The sequence below is a fragment of the Leucoraja erinacea genome, chromosome 12 (genome assembly GCF_028641065.1).
Source record: "Leucoraja erinacea ecotype New England chromosome 12, Leri_hhj_1, whole genome shotgun sequence".
NCBI lineage: Eukaryota > Metazoa > Chordata > Chondrichthyes > Rajiformes > Rajidae > Leucoraja > Leucoraja erinaceus.
In genome coordinates this window covers 45,661,461-45,678,772 of record NC_073388.1, presented here as the reverse complement: position 1 = coordinate 45,678,772, position 17,312 = coordinate 45,661,461, and the positions used below count along the sequence as shown (strand labels likewise).

The window sequence follows — 17,312 nt, the reverse complement described above, 5'->3', positions numbered from 1 at the left end:
CTATTGTCTATTTTCCATTTTTAAATGTTGGTTCTTCTCAACTCTAAATCTTGGGTTTTTTTGATTGGCACTATCGTGCCCCCCCCCCCCCCCCCCCCCCCCCCCCCCAATCCCCTGCCACCCATATCCCACCTTCTGGCTTTACATTTCACTCCACTTCTTTCTGTATCTAACATCCTTTTTCCTCCTTATCATCTCTAGCCTTTATCCACCCATCTGCCAAACAATGCCTCTCACCTGTATCCACCTATCACTCAGCCTGGCTATGTTCTGTCCCCACGTCTTTTTCCAGCTTTCCCCCCCCCCCCCCTCCAATAATCAGTCTGCAGAGCGGACTGGACCCGAAACGTCGCTTTTCCATATTCTCCACAGAGGGTGTTAGACGCTCTGAGTTACTCCAACACTTTGTGCTTTTTTTTTGTTATAAACCAGCATCTGCAGTGGCGTGACGGTAGACTTGCTGCCCTACAGTGCCAGAGAGCTCGGGTTCAATCCCGACCATGGGCGCTGTCTGTACAGACGTTTTACGTTCTCCCTGTGACCATGTGGGGTTTCTCCGGGTGCTCCGGTTTCCCCCAATATTCCAAAAACCTGTTGGTTAATTGGCCTCTGTAAATTGCCTCTAGTGTGTACAATTCGCAAGGAAACAGGCCCTTTGGCCCACCAAGTCTGTGCTGACCATCGATCACCCGTTTACAGACTATTTATGTTATCCCACTTTCTCATCCACTCCCTGCATGCTAGGGGCAATTCATGCTAAATGTATGCCATGGACATGTCATGGACATACAGCACAGAAACAGGCCCTTCGGCCCAACTAGTTCATGCCGACCAGGTTTTATAACTGAGCTGGTCTCATTTCCCTGCATTTGGCCCATATCCCCCTAACCCTTTCATATCCATTCACCTGTCTAATGCATTTTAAACACCGCCACCATACTTGTCTCTCCAGCTTCATTTGGCAGCTCGTTCTGTATCTGCACCACCCCCTGTGTGAAGAAATTGCCCATCTAGACTCTTGAATCCTTTCCCTCCCGCCTTAAATGTAGCGTTCTTGACTCCTCTATGCTGAGAACAGGTCATCCGACTTGCCTATGTCTCTCGTGATTTTGTAAACCTCTGTAAGGTCACCCCTCAGTCTCCTGCGCTCCAGGGAAATAAGTCGCAAGGCATCTAACCTCTCCAATTACAATTCAAGCCCACAGTCCTGGTGACGTCAAGAGCGTTTTATTGTCATATGTCCCAGAGAGAACAATGAAATTCTTACTTGCAGCGGCACAACACAATATGTAAACAGAGTGTTTAAGAAGGAACTGCAGATGCTGGGAAATCGAAGGTACACAAAAACGCTGGAGAAACTCAGCGGGTGCAGCAGCATCTATGGAGCGAAGGAAATAGGCAACGTTTCGGGCCGAAACCCTTCTTCAGACTCACATGTAAACAGAGTACTCTGTAAACAATGTTATAATGATATAAAGGGTTCAGTATATGTGTAGGCACATCTACATACATGCACATCAAAACGAACAATAACAGTGCAAAAAAAAAACACCTGGTGAAATGGGAAATTGTGTTTTTGGAGAAAATAAGTTTTTCTTAAATTAATAACCAGATAAAAATCAGCTCATTGTGTAAACTATCCATATTGCCGCTGATCATAATGTATCATGAAAGCCAAAGTTATTGAAGCAAAACCCTATACAATTAAAATGCCAATAACCACAAGAAGAATTTGTGAAGATGAAGTCTAGTCTGCAAGTGCAACATAAAGGATTTTGTTGTTGGTATTCTGTCATTCCACACAGTGGGAACTGGTTCTCACTTTAATTTAATTTATAGATACAGCATAGAAACACACCCTTGGCCCATCGATACCACGCCTGTTCACACCACCACAGTGTTATCCCACATTCTCATCCACTCTCTGCACACTAGGGGCAATTTAGAGAGGGCCAATTAACCTACAAACCCACACGTCTTTGGGATGTGGGAGGAAACCCACCCGGTCACGGGGAGAACCGTGCAAACTCCGTACGGACAGCACCCGTGGTCAGGATCGAACCCGGGTCTCTGGTGCTGTAAGGCAGCAGCTCTACCACTGCGCCACCGTGCCACCCTCCTAGCGAGGGCCACTCTTCTCTGAGATCACGTTGCGTTGCAACTCTGCGTTCAGATCTGCTGAGGTGACAGTGGAGGTGGTTCCCGGCTTAAGTAAGTGTTCCTTACCTGGGAACTCTCCACAAACTGAATTTTCTGTGAGCCGGAAACAAACAATTTCTCCCAAAATTGCAAAATCGCAAAGTGTAGTCATTAGCTTCAACATCCCCTTGGACACTGAGTAGTCTGGCAAACGCTGGTGTATATGTTAGCAGTTGTTCCCAGCAAATGAACTGTTTGTCCAGATGCAGGCCAGGAGAAGCGAATGAAGAATCTGACCTGCCTAAAGGCACAAAGCAACGATCTTCAGTTTAATATAGGAAAGTGTGCAATAATGGGAGATGGCTGATAGTTTGTAACGTTCGATGTTACCTGAGGGAGAGTTTGGGAGAAGGTTTTATCTGTGAGCGATTGCTGTAGTGTTTCCTGGTGAAGAGGTGCGAGTATTACACCTGAGAGAATTGAGTCTGAAAGAATTTGTGGGAAGTCAGATTTTCATAAGTCGGGTCCACGTCAAGTCAGGTCAGGTCTAAGTGGCCGCCAGTACACGGTCTTAGCGGTGATCATGTAAATAACGGCAGATTGCAAGGTTTAAGTCAAGAGTGTTTAATTGTCATATGCCCCAGAATGGATTGATTACATTCCTACTTGCAGCAAATGTACACAAGGTAGACACAAAATGCTGGAGTAACTCAGCGGGTGAGGCAGCATCTCAGGAGAGAAGGAATGGACGGCCTCTCCTGAAATGCTGGCTGACCCGCTAAGTTACTCCAGCGTTTTGTGTCTACCTTCAATTTAAACCAGCATCTGCAGCTCTTTCTTACACATATGTAAACATGGTACGCTGTAAGCACCATACTAAACAGCAAAATAGTTATTGGACTTTTTTGTTGTTAAGATTTATTTTTATGTGTGTGTGTATATGTGTATGTATGTGTGTGTATGTATATATGTGTGTGTGTATGTGTGTGTGTATGTATATATGTGTGTGTATATATATGTGTGTGTGTATATATATATGTGTGTGTGTGTATATATGTGTGTGTGTGTCTATATATATGTATGTGTATGTATATATATGTGTGTGTGTGTATGTGTATGTGTGTATATTTATGTGTGTGTGTGTGTATATATATGTGTGTGTGTGCACAGTACATATATGTATAATCGTGTGTGTGTATACATATGTGTTTGTGTGTATATACTGTGTATATATTTAGTGGTTGTAGTATTTAATAACCTGATGGTTAGGAAGTAGCTGTTGCTGAAGCTGAACGTTACAATTTTCAGGCTCCTATATCTTTTTCCCGATGGCAGGATTGAAATGAGAGCGTGGCCAGGGTGGTTTGGGTCTCTGATGATGCTGGCTGCCTTTATGAGGCAGCGACTCCTGTAGGTCCCTTCGATGAAGGGGAAGTCAGTACCCGCGATGGACTGGGCAGTGTTCACCTGAAGCTCCCTTCCAAAACCACCAGCGAAGCTCACAGCAGAGAAGATAGTCATGCAGATAATTGAGTCTGAACCAATTTCCTTCTTCGAGCAATCCAAAACTAATCTCAGCGGCACGTACTGCTTTTGCATCGCCCTCCACAAAAAGATGATCTAGCCTTCCCTGTAAAAGATAGGATGGTCCTCACCTTGGCAACTCTAACGTGTGCTGACAGATCTCTCTGCTGCCTGCAGTCTCACCTTGTTCTTCACTTTATCAGCTTCCTGGCCAAAAATTGACTTTGATTTTGAGGTTCAGTTAAATGTGACCCATCTTAATACCAATTACTTATTCCGTTTCTGCAGCGTTGTAATTAATTTCAAGACTCTGGGTGCAAATCATTTAATGGGTCCTTACGCAGAACACAGAACAGTCCAGCGCAGGAACAGGCCATTCAGCCCACAATGTCTGTGTTGAACATAATGCCAAGATAAACGAATCTCTTGTGCCAGCATGTCATCCGTATCCCTCCATTCCCTGCACATCCATGTGGCTAACTAAATGCCGCTTAAGTAGATAGATAGATAGATAGATAGATATTACTTTATTAATCCCTTTATTCAGGGGAAATTCAGATGTCCTTGCAGCACACTAATAAAAATACAACATAGCATTCAAGAAGTTTAACATTAAAACATAAAAACATCCCCCCCACAATGGTTCCCTCTGTGGGGGAAGGCACAAAGTCTAGTCCCCATCCTCTTGCCCACCCAAAGTTGGGCTTATGAGGCCTCCACAGTCGCCATTCCGGGGGCCCGATGTTCCCGGCCGTTCTCGCCAGGTGATGGTACTCCGGCGTCGGGAGAACCCTCAGCGGCTTGGGGTGTCAGGAACGGCCCCCCTCCTACCGGAGACCGCGGCTTCCAAGCCAACAGACCGCTTAAATGCCGCTTAAATGCCACTATCTTACCTGCCTCTACCACCACCCCTGGCAGCACGTTCCAGGAACTCATCCTCTAACCCCGCACATCTTCTTTAAACTTTGCCCTTCCAGAGTTATAACTATGCCCTCTAGCCTTTGACATCTCCATTCTGGGAAGAAAAGTTCAGACCGTCTACCTACCTATTAATATCATAATTTTATATACTTCTGTCAGGTTTTCCTTCAACCTCCATTCTGGAGAAACAATCCACGTTTGCCCACTTTTGACTCAAAATAAAGGACCTACTTGGTTCAGTTTAGTTTAGTTTAGTTCAGAGATACAGCGCAGAAATAGGCCCTTCGGCCCACCGAGTCCACCCGATCCCATTACGCTCCTATCCTACACGCCAGGGACAATTTACAACCTTTACCGAAGCCAATTAACCTACAAACCTGTACGTCTTTAGAGTGTGGGAGGAGAAAGGAGCAACTGGGGAAAAACCTAGGCGGTCACAGGGAGAACATACAAGCCTTGTGCTGACAGCACCCGTAGTCAGGGTCAAAATCTGGCACTGTAAGGCAGCAACTCTACCACTGCACCACCATGCCGCCCTATTTGAAAACTTTGCATTGGAATTTATTTATTGAATGTTTAAAGGTAGTCCTTCACTGAATTGTATGTCCATGCAGTCATATCGTCCATAATCTGTAAGAAGAATGAATCCTGTCAACACATTAGTTTGTATGGATGGAGTTATGAGGTATTGCTTTGACTGTGTTGTACCATTGTTGTCCTCCTCGGCTGACCTATCTTCAATTCTATCCTTTTCTTCTTTCCAGCTGCAAGGATCCATAAAGAGGAAGTTGGAAAGCAATGGTTCCCCTGCCAACCACGACAAGATCAGTGATCTCTCTGACACTGCCTTCTCGGGGGAGGTGAAGCGGATTTGCTTGGACGATGTTAGTCTCTCGATGGGTCAGAGCGAGGCGTCTAATGTCCTCCGCGCCGACGTGCACAGTTCCTCGCTGCCGATCGCCCACCGGAGCCAGGCCCTGCAGAACCCTGGCGCCATGGGTTGTGTGACTCCGGCGGCCAACGCCGGCCTCCTGGGCGGTAACCAAGCCAACGGCAGCAACATCGGCTCGCAGTTTGCCGTGACGTCCAACGCCGACATGAAGCCCAACGTCGGCGACGGGCACAACATGTTCTTTGACTCCAAGGCGGCCAGCAATATAACCATGGATCCCGACTTGGTGGACCTCCTGGAGGAGTTGACCAACATACCCAACTCCCCGTTAAACGAGCTGGACATCTTGAACCCCAGGAGCGACCCCCTGAACCTGGGCCTGGTGGGGTCAAACCAGAGCACGGCTCGGAAGTCATCGCCGCACACGGCCTCGCACTTGGACAACTCCATACCCAGCCGGGAGTTTTCTCCCAACTACAACCAGGCTCCCGCGGGCTCCCCGCAGAGGAGGCCGCCCTCTGCTGGCGCGGCCTACCCCCTGTCGGCTCCGCCCAACGCCATGCCGTTGCCGATGTCCTCGGCCTCTCAGAGCCAGGGTCCGGGCCAGAGCCAGACACCGCTGCTGACGGGAACCAACGGCAACAGGGTCGGCGCCAACTGGCACGAGCTCTCGCACGCCCAGCAGCTGAAGAAGATCGCGGCGAGCCAACACCAGCGCTCCGTCTCGCAGCAGTCTCACCCGCAGCAGGGGCAGGGTGCAAACTGGCCTTCCGTACCCCCCTCCGGGCCCTCTCCTCCATACCAGGCCGACAAACTGCCCAGCCCTTCGCTCCACCAGCAACCCTTCAGCCCACCCAGCGGCATCCTGCCCAGTCTCCCTCCCTCCAGTAACCCAGCCAGCACCATGCAGAGCTACCTGTACAATAAGGTGCCCTCCAACCAGCCTGCCCGCATTGCCATGTTGCAGCAGCAGCAGCAGCAACAGCAGCAGCAGCAGCAGCAGAGCGGCCTGAGCCAGGGGCAAGGGGCCGTGACCGAGAGCACCCTGTCCTCCGAGCAGCTCTCCTTCAGCAACACCAAGCCGCTCTCCCACTTCGACCCCGACCTGGCCCCGCACAAGATGGCTTCCGTCGCCAGCGCTCAGAGCCAACCCGGCGTGGTGCATTACATGCACCAAGCTCCTGCAGCCGTGCAGCAGCCACCGCAGCCCGGCTCCACCCAGCAGCTGCAGTTCCGCAACAAGTTCCGCATGCAACAGCTGAGGCTGCAGGGCAGCGTGCCACATTCACCGGTAAGACAATGACAGAATTGCATGCTACGGGTGAACTGTGAGTGCTGTTTGTATCTCTTGTAGCCATTCCAAGGATGCTTTGTTTAGTTTACTTTACTTTACTTTGTTTAATTTAGTCTAATTTTGTTTATTACTGTCCGTGTACCGAGGTACAGTGAAAAGGTTTTTTTGGTTTCGAGTACAATTAAGCCTTCTTCCTGTGTGTGGCATGCACAGCCTAAAATTGTAGGCCAACTTGTTCTATTTGACCTTGTTTGTGCAAGATAATGTCCAGTAAAGTCCGATCAGAGATCACCCGACCGTCTCCAATGAGGTAGATGGTAGACTGGGACCATCTCTCTAGTTGGCTATAGGATGGTTTAGTTGCCCGATAACAGCTGGGAAGAAACTGAATCTAGAAGCGTGCGTTTTCACACTTCGTTGCAACCGCAAGAAAATTCTTCCCTTCCCTCCCGCACCACCCCCTCCCCGGGCACTTTCCGTTGCAACCGCAAGAAATGCAACACCTGTCTCTTCACCTCCCCCCTCGACTCCATTCAAGGACCCAAGCAATCGTTCCAGGTGCGACAAAGGTTCACCTGCATCTCCTCCAACCTCATCTACTGCATCCGCTGCTCTAGGTGTCAGCTGATTTACATCGGGGAGACTAAGCGCAGGCTGGGCGATCGTTTCGCCGAACACCTCCGCTCAGTCCGCAATAACCAACCTGATCTCCCAGTGGCTCAGCACTTCAACTCCCCCTCCCATTCCCAATCCGACCTCTCTGTCCTGGGTCTCCTCCATTGCCAGAGTGAGCAACAGCGGAAATTGGATGAACAGCACCTCATATTCCGCCTGGGCAGCTTGCATCCGGATGGCATTAACATTGAATTCTCCCAATTTTGCTAGCCCTTGCTGTCTCCTCCCCTTCCTTAACCCTCTAGCTGTCTCCTCCCACCCTCCTATCTGCCCGTCCTCGGGCTCCTCCTCCCCTTTTCCTTCCTTCTCCCACCCCCCCCCCCCCCCCCCCCCCCCCCATCAGTCTGAAGAAGGGGTTCGGCCCGACACTCCGCCTATTCCCTTCGCTCCATAGATGCTGCTGCACCCGCTGAGTTTCTCCAGCAATTTTGTGTACCTTCTGTACCTCTTGCCTGTTGGGAGAGGGGAGCAGAGGGAGTGACTGGAGTGAGACTGGTCCTTGATTATGCTGGTGGCCTTGCCGAGGCAGCGTGAAGTGTTGATGAGGTCAATGGGCGGGTGGGTGGCTTTTTTTTAAGCAGGTAAAACTGAAATTTCTGGATTTGTAATACGAGCTCCTTGTTCAGGAAATAAAAACCTAGGGTAACGCTCCAGTACTGTACAGGGTGTTGAACTGTAGGAGGAGCGACCTTTTGGATGAGAATTTAAAGTTAAGTCCAGTCAGCTCCCTTAGATGAGTGGAGAAGGTCCTGGGGAACAATTTCAAAGGAGGACCAAAGGAGTTCTGGTTAATACATATCCCTCGTCCCTTGTCATTGGAACAGATTATCACATCACGGGTTGGGGAAACTTGCAAATGTGTTATTTGACTTCACTGACGGCACTTCAGAGTTATGTAACCAGCTGTAATCAGCTTTGGTGCCCTCTGATAGACACTATGTAAATGCAACTCTGCACACGCAGTCGCCAATTTAAAATACAGTTGGAAAAATTAGAGCGCTTTAAACAAAAACTGGCTAATTACAACTTGAAAGTGCCGAGCAGTCATGTACATAGATAATGCCTTTCAAGAACTAATGGCTTTCAAGTAATAATGAGGTGAGATGTCAGTCTGTTGGGTGGCACGGTGGCGCAGCGGTAGAGTTGCCGCTTTACCGCGCCAGCGACCCGGCTTCGATCCTGACCACGGGTGCTGTCTGTGTGGAGTTTGTCCGTTCTCCCTTTGACTGTGCGGGTTTTCTCCGGGTGCTCTGGTTTCCTCCCACACTCCAAAGCCGAACAGATTTGTAGGTTAATTGGCTTTGGCAAAATTGTAAATTATCCCTCGAGTTTAGGATGGTGTTAGTGTACGGGGTGATCGCTGGTCAGTGCGGACTTGGTGGGCGGAAGGAAGGGCCTGTTTCCGCGCTGTGTCGCTAAAGTCTAAAGATATGCTTTAGCCTTTCATCGCCAAAATGTCTGATCCAAATTTCTGCTTTGTAAGCCAAATGATATAAGCAATTTCCTTCCTTTTCCAGAAGTCAGAAGGTGTGAATGTTGTTGTGAGCTTTCACCCCAGGTCAGGTTCAAGGCGTCACAGTGGCACAACGATAGTGCTGCTACCTTCCAGCGCAAGATATCCGGGTTCGATCCTGACCTCGGGTGCTGCTGTACAGAGTTTGTACATTCTCCCTGTGACTGTGTGGGTTTTCTCTGGGTGCTCTGGGTTCCTCCCACACTCCAACGATGTGCAGGTTTGTAGGTTAATTGGCATCTACGAAAATTGTCCCTAGTGTGTGTGGGATCAAACTAGTGTATGGGTGATTGCTGGTCGGTGTGAATTCAATGGGCCAATGGTCCTGTTTTCACGCTGAATCTAAACTACACTTAACTAAACTGAGTTAATCACAGAACAACTGCGTTTCTATCCCTTTCCTGAGTGCTTAGGCTTACTGGCCTTTCATTTACATAGTTTTCTGCAAAGTTGTGCCAGGATGGAGAATTTGTAAGGAATTCTCCATTTCTTCCCACTTATAGTGGCACTGACTTTTACAAGACCACTTTGGGCTAATTTCTGCCAGAGATATTTGGGCAGTTGAGTGTTAGTTTGCTCTGGGTTTCTAAAGAATTAAGTTGATTGAGCTGAAGAGAATATAGTAACGGCTTCGAGCAGTCTAAAGTGAATACACTATCGGAGGAGCAAGCAAACAGTAGGTCCTCTGATGTGTTTGAACAGTGAGCCTGTATAAGAAGGTCGTTAAAAGCTTGCAGAAAGAACCCTGCCTCTGTCTTGATTTGGAATCTGATTTGCTCATCTAGGAGACGACAATAGACTTTTAATCGTTTGGCTGACGGAGTTCCTCGAAATGACTCCGTCAAAATAGGCAGCATTGTTTTATGTAATTGAAATTCACAGACACTTGCCCCTTGATGAGGTTTACTGGTGTGTCAGGCGGCCTCAAAGAACAGGTATCGGTGGCAGCCAGGATCTACCTAGGTTTATGTGCCTAATGCTGGCAAATGGGACTAGGTTAGATGGGGCATCTTGGTCAGCATGGACGAGTTGGGCAGAAGGGCCTGTTTCTGTGCTCTATGACTATGTGTAGAAAGGAACTGAAGAAGGGACCCGACCTAAAATTTCTTTTCTTCAGAGATGCTGCCCGACCCGCTGAGCTACTCCAGCATTTTGTGTCTGTCAACAAACTGCAGATGGTGGTTTATACAGAAGATAGACACTAACAGCTGGAGTAACTCTGTGGGTCGGGCAGCACCTCTGGAGAAAAAGGATGGGTGAAGTTTCGGGTTGAAAGCCTTCTTCAGGCTGGGATTCAGCAGTCTGAAGAAGGGTTCCGGCCCAAAACGTCACCTATTCCTTTTCTGCAGAGATGCTGCCCGACCTTCTGAGTTGCTCCAGCACTTTGTGTCTATCTTCAACCATCTCCTCCGAACCTGATTCATCTGCCAAACAATCGCTCCTTACCTTGATCCAGTTATTACTTACCAATTCTTGCCCCATATTCTCCGCTCACCTCTTTGTACCAACTATTTCCTCTTAGTTTATAGCTCATTGATGCAGCATAGAAACAGGCCCTTCGGCCCACCGAGCCCATGCTGACCATCAACCTGCCGCCACAGATTAAATGCAATTTCCCATAAGCAGCAATGAACTGGTTGAAACTTACCGAATAGTGAAAGGCCTGGATAGAGTGAGTGTGGAGAGGAGATTTCCACTAGTGGGACAGTCCAGGACCAGAGAAAGGAGATGAGGAGGAATTTCTTCAGTCATAGGGTGGTGAATCTGTGGAATTCATTGCCACAGACAGCTGTGGAGGCCAAGTCAATGGATATTTTGAAGGCAGATTCTGGATTCAAATGGATGTCAGGGGTTATTGGGAGAAGGCAGGAGAATGGGGTTGATAGGGAGAGATAGATCAGCCACGATTGAATGGCGGAGTAGACTTGCTGGGCCGAATGGCCTAATTCGGGTCTTAGAAGTGATGAACTTGTGAACAGAAGGGCCAGAGGCTCAATGTAGATCCCAAGTGCAATGTAGAGGGTACATGGGTTTTCTTCTCTCCCCCCCCCCCCCACAGCCCTTATGCTAAACTCTGGTGGGACAGCAAACTTCCTTGAGGGGATGATTCTAGCAGGCCGGCAGAGAGGTCAAAGTTCACAGCGAGGCAGAGCTTTGAGGGCGAAGGTATGTGGAAGGCGGCCAGCTGGAGAGGGAACAAAACGGCATGAAATTCGATCTACATAGCAGGCTGTGGAAACACAGCCGGCAGCTGCTGTAAGGACCCTGCAACCCCCCCCCCCCCCCCCCCCCCCGTGCGTGTTCTTGTTTGCTCCGCAAGTGGAAAGATGAGAGTTTTTATTCGAACCAAAAAAAAAAAAAATATTCCGGTATAAGTGCTTTTTAATATGCGTGTGAGCGCTGTACTGCCGGAGTGTACGGCCCCCGGCTTTCAACCTACACGTTTATAAAGCAATGAGGTAATAAAGAGCCTCTTTTTTTTATTAACCGCAGAGACTGTGATGTCTGCCACTGTAGAAGCAGTGAGCTTATGTTCAAAATATTCTCGCTTCCTTTTAGGCTTTTAAGGAATGTGTAACTGTGTCGGGAATGTTTGAATTAAAAAGGAATTTATACTCCACCCTTTCCCACCCCCACCCTGCTTTCACCCACCTCCCCCCCCCCCCCCCCCCCCCCCCCTGCCCCCTCCTCACCCGCCCCTCCCAGTCTGATTTTTTTTTAAATAATTGGGACATTTGAACTATGGAGGGGACTCAAATGTATTGGGAAGGGGGGGGGGGGGGGGGGGAGAGAGGGGGGGGTGTGTGTGGGGGGGGGAGAGACAAAGAGAGGCAGGGAGACAGAGGGAGACATGGACACAGGGACAGACAAAATGACAGAGACAGGGAGACGGAGATAGAGAGAGAGACAGGGAGACAGAGAGAGACAGGGAGGGAGAGAGAGAGAGATCAGGGAGAGGGAGAAAACAGATAGAGATAGACAGATCAGGGAGAGAGGGAGATAGTGAGAGGAGGGAGGGAGAGAGAGAGCAAGCAAGAGGGAGAGAGGCAGACAGACACAGAGAGGGAGAGACAGGGAGTAAAAGCTTAGGATTTGATTTCAAAGGGCCATGACAATGATAATGCCAGACTGGGCGATTTTGAGGGTGTATGCAGCTTCTGAACTGGAGCAGAGGCCCCTGGAGCTAATTGAGTGCCTTTGAATAAACGAATAAAGAATGATGAATCGGTGCTGTCTGAGCTGTGAGTCTCCAAGTTTGGCTCCCTTGTTTTTTCACTGATGTTTTAGCAGTGACTTGCTCCGTGGTCATTTTGCTTCTTCCCATGTGTAGCCATGCTGCCCTCAGGCACTGCACTTATATCCCATGTATTTGTATTAATACGACTGCCACTCAATCGAGGGGGGGGGGGGGAACTTTGTTGAACCTTTTGACTTAAGTAAATCCTTGATTTTACCCATTTTCCAAAGGAAGGTTTTAAAATACACAACAGTTCTGCTTCAAGAATAATATCCTACTCTTCAACAGGAAAGGCCGGCGTTAGAGAAAATCCTCAAATACTATTCGAAGTGAGTGTTGTGCATTCTGACATTGGTTTATTCTTAATCTGGGGGACTAGTCTTTGCAGCCAGTTTAGTTTAGATCTACAGCGTGGAAACAGGCCCTTCGGCCCACGTAATCCGTGCCGTCCAGCGATCCCCGCACGCCCAGCGCAGCGCAGCGCCACACACTGGGGACAATTTGCCATTTTTACCGAGGCCAATTAACCTGCAAACCTGTGGGTGTGTTGGAGTGTGGGAGGAAACCGGAGCGCCCGGAGGGAGCCCACGTGCAGAGAACGTGCAAACTCCGTACAGACAGCACACTCGTAGTCGGGGTGGAACCCGGGTCTCTGGCGCTGTGAGGCAGCAGCTCTACCGCTGCACCAGTGTGTTGGTACTTGAAAACTGATGGCTGCTAACGTGGTGATTTGTGGCACCTCACGACCAAGTAATCTTGTAGGGTATCCCACGTAGAGTTGCCGGGGGGGGGCATTGATAGCGGTGGGGGGGGCGGACTTGGCTGTGGTGGAGGGAGATGCCTGAGGGGGGGCGGTCTGGTGAGGGGAGTTGCTGATCGTTCAGCCTCCTAGCTCACGCTGCCTCCTGCTGTCTTGACGCTGAGCAAGTGAGATTGAAAACTGACATTATCAATTTACTCAGCCACCTCTCACATTTCTTATCCCCTCTTCACTCTCATTCTATTTGCCGTCTCTCTCTCTCCTTTTACTAATCAGTTTCTTATTTTCTCTCTTTCCCATTTTTCATTCATTTTCTCATTCTCACACCCTCGCTTTTGTACTTTCCACCTCTCACTTCAAACCTCCTTCCGTCATTGGCTTCCCTCCCACCCCTCTCTTCATGCTCCCTCTCTCTCTCCTTTCTCCACTCCTCTCTTCCTGTCGTTTTGTCCTCATTCTCCTTTCATTCTCACACTCCTACCCTCTTTGCTCTTCCTCATTCATTTTCTCCCATTCTTTCACACTCATTCTCTTCCTCTTGTATCATCTCTCTCTTCTCTCTCTCTCTCCTCCCTCTCTTCCCCCTCTCTCTCCCCCTCTCCCTCTCACTCTCCCTCTCCCTTGCACTCTCCCTATCTCCCTCCCTGTTCTCTCCCTCTCTGCCCCCCCCTCTCTGCTCCCATTCTCTCTCCCCCACCCCGCTCCCTGCCCCCCCTCCCTGGCTCCCTCCTCCCTCCCTCCCCCCTCCCCTCTCTCTCCCCCTCCCTCTCTCCCCCTCTCTCCCCCTCTCCCCTCTCTCTCTCCCCCTCTCCTCTCTCTCCCCCTCCCTCTCTCCCCCTCTCCCTCTCTCCCCCTCCCTCTCTCCCCCTCCCTCTCTCCCCCTCCCTCTCCCCCTCCCCTCTCTCCCCTCCCTCTCTCCCCCCCCCTCCCCCTCTCCCCCCCCCCCTCCCCCCTCCCTCTCTCCCCCCCCTCCCTCTCTCCCCCTCCCCCTCTCTCTCCCTCCCTCTCCCTCTCCCCCCCTCCCTCTCTCCCCCCCCCCCTCTCCCCCCCCCTCCCTCTCTCCCTCCCCCCCTCCCTCTCTCCCCCCCTCCCTCTCCCCCCTCCCTCTCTCCTCCCTCCCTCTCTCCCCCTCTCCCTCCCCTCTCCCCCTCCCCCTCTCTCCCCCGCTCCCCTCTCTCCCCCTCCCCCCCCTCCCTCTCTCCCTCTCTCCCTCCCTCCCTCTCTCTCCCTCTCCCTCTCTCTCTCTCTCTCCCTCTCTCCCCCTCTCCCCCTCTCCCCTCTCTCCCTCTCTCCCCCCCTCCCTCTCTCCCCCTCTCCCCCTCCCTCACCCCCCCCCCCCCGCTCCCACATTCACTCCCGCTTTCCTCCTCTCCCCCCTCCCTCCCTCACACACTCTTTCACCACTGTGTCAATCATTCACTCCCACTCCCTCTGAGAGAAGCAGGAAGTTACCATTTTCAAAACCACATCCCATGGAGCAGAATATTTATGAATAGGAAGACAAACTGTGTGGGGGGGGGGGGGGGGGGGGGGTGGGGTGGGGTGGGGGGGGGTGGGTGGGAGGGGGGGGGTGTGTGTGGGGGGGGGGGGGGGGTGTGGTGTGGGGGGGGGGGGGGGGGGTGGGGTGGGGGGGGGTGGGGGTGGTGGGGGGAACTGCTTTCACAAACTTGTTTGAAAGTGCAATGCTCTGCTGCACCTTCACCACCCGTGATGCAACACCACCAGCTCCAATTGTGTTCAGCTAGTTGCCCTTTGCATCATTCACAGTTAAGTACTGCCCATGCCAGTGAATCTATTCCATTAATCCCTGTCACACACTGTCCGGAAATCCTGATTTAGCTTAGTGAGGGGGCACTGAACAAGACTGTTTAGCATCTGTTCCTTCTGCTTGAGTGGACTCAAAAATGTTTGGAGGATTTTGCTAAAGAAATGTCAACACACATTCATGACATGAGAGGAATAGATCGGGTAGACGCACAGAGTCTCTTGCCCAGAGTAGGGGGATAGAGGACCAGAGGACATAGGTTTAAGTGAGGGGGGGGGGGGGGGAGATTTAACAGGAACCTGAGGGGTGGCTTTAACACAGAGGGTGGTGGGATGTTATGGAACGAGCTGCCAGAGGAGCTAGTTGAGGCGGGTACTATTGCAATGCTTAAGAAGCATTTGGAGAGGTACATGGATAGGAGAGGTTTAGAGCGATCTGGACCAAACACAGGCAGGTGGGACTAGCATAGATGGGACAGTGTGGGCAAGTTGGGCCGAAGGGCCTGTTTCCACACTGTACGACTTTGACTCTAAACAGTTGCAGTTTAATACGTGCATAAGAAGGCAACATAACAAGAATGCCAATTCTATAAAGAGACAGGACCCCAGGTTAATGGCTGTTGTTTGATCTTGGTTAAACATCACAGAGATATTCCAAGCAAGATGGCAATATAATTGCAGTAACGTACAGCAAGCCAAGCCACATCAAAGTGAAGCAAGATGCAAGCTGACAAACCCTTAAACATACAAATCAAAAATGTATCTGTATGCATTGCATTTAGCCCGCAGAACATTGTTGAGCTGGATAGTTTCAGGAACAGAAGGGAAAGGGTTTAGTTGATGGAAAGCGTTGCTCAAAAGCAGAGGAGTGGCTGCACGCAAATTGAAGTCAACAGTTTTTTTTTTGTTAAGACAAGGAACTACAATCTGAAGAAGGACCCGGACCCGAAACATCACCTGTCCATTTTCTTCAGAGATACTGCCTGACCCGCTGAGATGCTCCAGCACTTTGAGTCTTTTAGTGTAAACCAGCACCCTGCATGAGTTCATTAGTGCATAGGAGCAGATTTAGGGCATTCGACCCATCAAGTCTACTCCTCCATTCTATCATGGCTGATCTATCTTTCCCTCTCAACCCCATTCTCCTGCCTTCTCCCCGTAACCCATGACACCCATACCGAATCTATCAATCTCTGCCTTAAAAATACCCAATGGCTTGGCCTCTACAGCCGTCTGTGGCAATGAATCCCACAGATTCACCACCCTTTGACTTACGAAATCCCTTCACATCTCCTTTGTAAAGGTACGTCCTTTTATCTGAGGCTATGGCCCCTGGTCCCAGACTCTCCCACTAGTTTTTTTTTAACTTTTCTTGGGTTCTACATTTTGAACTGGAGATGCTGTTTTACAAAGTGCTTCAATAACTCAGTGGGCCAGGCAGCATCTCTGGAGAGCATGGATAGGTGATGTTTTGGGCCGGGACCCTCCTTCGGGTTGTGTTTCCGGTAACACAATCTAAAAATCAGTGGTACTCGGAGTGAAAAAACATTTCTGTGAAATAGAGAAAAAAAATGCTTGCTCTCGATTTCCCAGAGGCCTGCCTCCTTCAGCGAAAGGGAGGAAGACTCCGAGTCAGTGTTGGGATTTTCGTAGACATTCGGAAAAGGTGGGTGGGGGAAGCGGCGGTTATTGTAAACAGGAACTGTCTCGTGCTCATGAACGCTCAGCCCGTGAATAGGATTCAAAACAGACGCAGTGTCATCAGGCTATATAGAAGCCGTGTGTGTCCAGCACTGATGTATCAGAGTTTAAATGCCAATCATTGTGGCTTTTAATGACCCAACCTCACCTCATTAAGTGTGGTGCGATGATCTAATTTTCATTAGTCAAAGGACAGGGTCGGGCATTTTTTTGTGTGGTTTATTAGAAGTCATTGAGGGAAGTTTCAGTTTTGAGCCTGCAACTTAAAAGAATTGTTATGATAGTAAGCCCTTACAGAAAACCAGAGTTTCAGAATGACTTCCTCACCACATGAAATTGTTGCTTGCTGCTTTAGTTTAGTTTAGTTTCGAGATTCATTGCGGAAACAGGCCCTTCGGCCCACCAGGTCCGTGTCGACCAGCGATCCTGGCACACTAGCACTATCCAACACACTAGGGACAATCTACATTCGTTTCCAAAGCCAATTAACCTACAGACCTATACGTCTTTGGCGCGTGGATGAAACCGGAGCACCCGGAGAAAACACACGCGGTCACGTGGAGAACGCACAAACTCCGTGCAGACAGCACCCGCGGTCAGAATCGAACCAGGGTCTCTGGCGCTGTGAGGCAGCAACTTTACTGCTGTGGCACCGTGCCGCCCCCTACTTAATGGGTGCTAATTCAAAGAACACACTACACCAGCCAAGACTTGTACTTCCGCAAAATACATTGTGCTCCTTTTGATTCATGCTTTGGTGCTGTGGCATCAACAGTTGCTTTAGGTGCCAATCAGATTCATTTCTGTTCTCATCACCGCATTTATTTGGTGTACCACATTAAAAACAGAAGACTCTGCACAAGCTAACTAACAGTACAGATTGACTAGAAA

At 49.8% G+C, this 17,312-nt stretch overlaps 1 protein-coding gene across 2 annotated transcripts in view; it reads left to right on the top strand.

Moving 5' to 3' along the window:
- Positions 1–17,312, top strand: part of LOC129702308 (mastermind-like protein 2) — a 454,918-nt gene that overhangs the window by 369,602 nt on the left and 68,004 nt on the right. For both annotated transcript variants that reach the window (XM_055644038.1, XM_055644037.1), the window contains one exon: positions 5,349–6,767. In XM_055644038.1, the coding sequence (XP_055500013.1) occupies positions 5,481–6,767 (1,287 nt within the window). In that variant the 5' untranslated portion in view covers positions 5,349–5,480. The remainder of the gene's footprint in view (positions 1–5,348; positions 6,768–17,312) is intronic.